This window comes from Orycteropus afer, unplaced genomic scaffold, assembly GCF_000298275.1.
Source record: "Orycteropus afer afer isolate SDZICR_OR568_19922 unplaced genomic scaffold, OryAfe1.0 scaffold00136, whole genome shotgun sequence".
NCBI lineage: Eukaryota > Metazoa > Chordata > Mammalia > Tubulidentata > Orycteropodidae > Orycteropus > Orycteropus afer.
Window position 1 is genome coordinate 7,515,252 of NW_006921723.1, and position 5,240 is coordinate 7,520,491.

Sequence of the window (5,240 nt, forward strand, 5' to 3'; positions counted from 1 at the left end):
CAAAAATTAGCCACTGAAAACCCTACAGAGCCCATTCTGCCCTGTCACACATGGGGCCACCATGAGTTGGAGTTGACTCCATGTCAGCTGGTACTGGTCATGTGATGGTGGAAATGAGCAGGCAGCAGACTTGCCCTTGGCCTTTACCTTGTTCTGTTTGGCACCCAGGGTCCTTTTGACATGGATGACTGCTTGTCTAAACACTCCATCAACCCTTATAGCAACCGAGAGAGTAGGATTGTCTTCAGCACCTGGAACCTGGATCACATGTAAGTACAAGTCATGAGAGAGCTTCTGGAGGCCCTGTTGCTGAGAACCACACCCACAGACCTCCATTCTTCCCAGCTGTCAGCAAGCATGTTGTGTAACATTCGTGATTGGGGCTCAGAGTGGTTTAGTTTTAATTGCAGCAGGCTCTGAGGAGGAGCTGGGTTTGGATACCCATGTGCCCCTCAGCATGCCACTTCTCTGACCTTGATCCCCAGCTGTGAGTGTAGTGGGTGTCACGGAGCAGCTGGGAGGGTGGGATCGTGTGGAGGGGCCTGGTGCAGCTCTGGGCTCCTGGCTGAAACCAGGATGAGCTCAGTAAACAGTAGCTCTTTGTTGTTCTGGCGTGTGGGGATCTTGTGTACACAGGATGGGCAAAAATCTTGGCTAGCACGAATGTTTTTATATCTATATTAGTTCTGTGACAGCTCATTCTAAAAACAGGGCAGAAATGGAAAATTTCATTATTGTCACTGGAGACACTGTCCTTGACTACACTTGTCTCACCCCTGCTTTATGAAGACAAAGAGCTTCCAGTGCTCATACAATGGGTATATTACTTCTTGGATTGAGATTTTTTGTGAAAAGTTATAAACGTTATAGGTACAGTTGAAGCACCCTTTTTCTCTCTTCCTGTACTCAGTCCCCTCCTTTGCCTTTCACCATCACCCAAAGTAATTGCTATCCTGAAATGTGTACGTCCTTCAAATACCGGTTTTTATGCCTTTACTGTTCAAGTATGTGTTCAAAAACTAAACAGATGCTATCATACTCCATTTTGCAGCTTGCTTTTTCATCCTAATGCTGATGCATGTGTAGATTTAGTTCATGCACTTTAGCTGGGGCATAAGACTTCAGTTTTGAATATGTATATATAATTTCAACATGCATTTCCATACTGGGGGACAGGTTATTTCTATTTTTTCCCAATTACAAACAACTCTGAAATGAACACGCTCTTTAGTCTGTGGTCTGTGAACCAGCACCATCAATGGCATCTAAGAGCTTGTTAGGGAGGCAGATTCTCAGGCCCTGTCCCAGACCTGCAGTGTTAGAATAGGCACTTTATCCAGCTGCCCTGTGATCCGTGATCTGGGTGCACACTCAAGTGTGGGGAGCACTGTCCCAGGGAAAGGGCAGGGCATGGAGGGCTGCCCATCTCCACCTTTCCCAGCAGTTCCCCCAGGCTGCTCCCCAAAGTACTCCAGTTTACACACTCATCAGCTGTGTGAGTTCACATTGCCCCACGTCCTGCTGGCACTTGGTGTTGTCGTGCTTTTTGCACTTTCCCCATCTAATGGGCAAGAAACACACGCACTTGCTTTAATTTTCATTTTCCTGATGAGTAGGAGGGTTACATGTCTTTATATGTATACTGGCCATTTGTGTCTTCTATGAACTGGCTGCTGGTTTCCTTTGCTCATTGTGTGTTGGGTTTTTGTTTTCTTATTTATTTGTTAGGACTCTACATATTCTGGATTCTAATTCTTTTCTGGCTATTTGTGTTACAGATAGATTTTCCTAGACTTGGGTATGTCTTAATTTAACTGTGATGCCTTTTTTCATGACAAGTTTTCCATTTTAAATTTGAATGTATTCGTTGTTGTTGTCATATGCCGTCGAGTTGGCCCTGACTCAGCGACCCCTCCTTGGGTTTCTAAGGCAGTATCACTACAGAAGTAGACTGCCCAACCTTCCTTCCAAGGAGTGGCTGGTGTGTTTGAACCTCCAGCCTTCTGGTTAGCAGTCAAGTGCCTTAGGTACTATGCTACCAGAGATACATCTTTTTGAAAGTGTGGCTTAAGAAATCCTTCCCACCTTATTATATTTTTCTAAAATTAAAATTATTATCATTCCATGTAGGACTTTAAACCCATGTAGAGCTAGAGTATAGGGTGAAGATCAGAGGCTAATTGAATTTTTTTCCACGTGCTTGTCCCAGCACTGTTTCAGGATTGCCATTGCTTCCCTGCTGGTTTGTCATGTGCCTCTTGACATGCACTGATGCTGAAAGGTGGTGCCTGGCCTCTCCAGCCATCAATCTGCTCTTGTACTTTCCTGACCCATTGGAGGGTGAGACATCAGTCAATGAGATACCACCAGCATTCTGAAAATGAAATAGGCTAGACTAGAACAGAATGCAATGAAAGTAGCAGAACGCACAGCAAGAGAAAGCAGTGTTCCATGAAACTTGTTTCAGTCAGTTATATTTTCTCTCTCTTAACATGAGTATTCACACACAGATATCTACATTGGATTTTGATGAAAAAATGTAGTTTTTCCCATGTGTCAAGACCAAGGCCTTTGGTCTTGGTATCTGAGATCCAGACCTTACATGAGGCCAATGAATGGGGGGTAACAGACCAAGAGGGAGGGGCCATGTGGGAGTTCAGTGGTGACTGAGCTTTAGGAGGCAGATGCTAATCTGTAATGGCCGTGTGGTAAGGCCAGTAAAGGCCTTGGAAGACAGAGGCTTAGGGAGCATCCTTGTTGGTAACCATGCATAGGAGAGGGTAGCACATCCCTGTTTGGGACATGGAAGCTCTGCACTGTGTCAACTCCTAGACTTCACTGTATCTCTCCATTCGTAGTTTTGTTGTATTAAAGCTACTGTTGCAGGTGTGGTATCCTCTCTGTGCATTCTGAGTTGTTCTGGTGAATTATCAGACTCAAAGGAGCAGAGTTAGCTGGATGCTCTAAGTGGAGGGTGTCGTGTAGATTCAAGGGCTTTGGTCTGTACCCCAAGGGGATAGAGGAAAATCTGAAATTTGGGCCTGGCTGATGTGAAATGAGGGGGGTTATGTGGGCCCCTGAGGTTGCAGCTGGTTCCTGCTGATGCAGCTCTAGGAGGCAAGGGATCAGAGAGAAAAGTATGGCATGGGCAGCTGGGGTCTGAACTGACCAGGGAGGGAGGCTGAGATCTCCACAAGATGCAGTTGGCATGTGGAATGGGATTTATTAACCACCACATAATTTGGCATCAGAGGAGGAGGATCTTAGTCTCCCTGGACTGATTTGCGCAGTTGATGCAGTGAGCAGGATTTGCTAGGGTGAAGCTGGTGTCACTTATTCCCTTTGAGATCTTAAAAATTTTCCACTTGTCTTTCCTGTAAGCAACAAAACAGTGTTTGATGTTTTAGCTAAAACAACTGAGTAAAAAGTACATTTTAAGTGTCTGTAGTCCTGCTAAAATGGCAAGGAGGCCACATCTTCTGAGCTCCTCTAACCCCACAAGAGGAAGACAGAATCACCATCAGTAGCCCAAGGCCTATTACTGCAAGGCCAGACATGCTGCCTCCCTCTAGCCCACTCATCAACCGTTCCTCCCAAAGTACCCACCACCTCTCTTCTGGGTTCGATAATTCACTGCAGTGGCCACACAGAACTCACAGATTATGGGGTTTACTAGAGAAGCACCAGTCTACAATTCAAGTTCAGGAAAAACATTCAGTCTCTCTCCCAGCCCACAGTCTCTCTCCTAACAGTCTCTCACAGTCTCTCTCCCAACAGTGCAGGTCCCTTGGTGTCTCACTCAGCAATGCGTGTCTCTTTCAGCAGCAAGTCTTCCTCAACCAGCAGTCAGAGAGAGTTCTGCCTCTAGGAAGCCTCCTTTTGAGCCTGGCAGAGTGGCCAAACTAGCCAATCACAGCATCAGAACTCTAAGCACCTGAGAGAGAGTGGGAACCTCCCAGAACATTGTTTTGTGCCACTCCCAACAGAAATACTCCAGGTGGACAATTTTAGCAATTAGCAGCTCCTCAGTTGCTCATAGCAAATCCTACCTTGGAGTTTACAAAGACTTATGGGTAGAAAAGCCACATTAAGTAATTTACTACACTGCAGTAGTGTAGTAGAGAAATTGCACGAGTGACCTGTTGCCTGTGGGACTGTGGCAACAGAACATGACCATGTGACCTTACTTTGCAGAATAGAAAAGAAACGCACAGTTGTCCCAACACTGGCTGAAGCAGTTAAAGAACAGGATGGAAGAGAAGTGGACTGGGAGTACTTTTACAGCCTGCTGTTTACATCAGTGAATCTGAAATTAGTGCACATCGCCTGCCATAAGAAAACTACTCATAATCTCAGCTGTGACCCCAATAGGATCTACAGACCCAAGGCCAGGTTGAAGAGGAAGCAGCCTGCTTGGAAACGCACATGACATGTGTGCCTCACGTTGGGACCTAGCATGGGGGCCTTACAGTGGTGTGCCATTCTTTCTGCCAGTGCTATCAGGACCTTGCCAGGGCCCACAGTCAGCACTGTCCTTGCAGGTGCTAGCTTTTTTTTTTTTTTTTTTTTGGTCACTCCAGTGGTTCCTGGAAAAACCTCTGTTTTTCAAAATTTTTCTACAAATTTCTGATTTTAGTACATTTCTGAATCTCTTTTCTACACTGTTCATAGCCTGAGTTCCGGAGAACAAGCTTTACTGCTCTGAACATCTGTCGGTACCTAGTAATATCGGTCGGCAGGGATGAGGCACTTATTTGAACTCAGAGATGTTTTTGATCTGAGTTTACCAGTATTTTGTATGCTTATAGTGTAATCCATATCCTCATAAGGTGTAATGCCTGAACTTAGTCTTTCTTGCTGAGGGCTAAGTTATTAATTTACTCATCAATTTGACCCTGCTGTCTCTCAACCCAAGAAAAATAGAAAGCTCTGTCCTCTGGATTCTTCTTAAAAGCTCTAAAAAGATTCGACCTTTTTGGAATAAAATGTTTGTATTCCATAATTACTATACACAAACATGCACTGCAGACTTGTTCATAATGGAAAAAAACGGAAAACCTTCTAGATGTCTATCTGTGGGCATACTAATTATGGTGTTTGGGTGAACCATATGAAATCGCTGTTTTTGTGATAAGAAATCATCAGATTTACATAATGCAAAACTATGTTGTGTAACTGTATGCACAGCACGACGCCATCTGTTTTCTAAAAGGCCTTGGGTGTACCATATGAGGCATGTG

At 44.8% G+C, this 5,240-nt stretch overlaps 1 protein-coding gene across 1 annotated transcript in view; it reads left to right on the forward strand.

Moving 5' to 3' along the window:
* The window catches only part of DFFB (DNA fragmentation factor subunit beta), a 15,855-nt gene extending 11,426 nt beyond the window's left edge, over positions 1-4,429 (forward strand). Inside the window, exons 6-7 of the mRNA XM_007945529.1 lie at positions 169-269; positions 4,195-4,429. Of these exons, the coding sequence (XP_007943720.1) occupies positions 169-269; positions 4,195-4,429 (336 nt within the window). The remainder of the gene's footprint in view (positions 1-168; positions 270-4,194) is intronic.
* Positions 4,430-5,240: the final 811 nt, after the last annotated feature.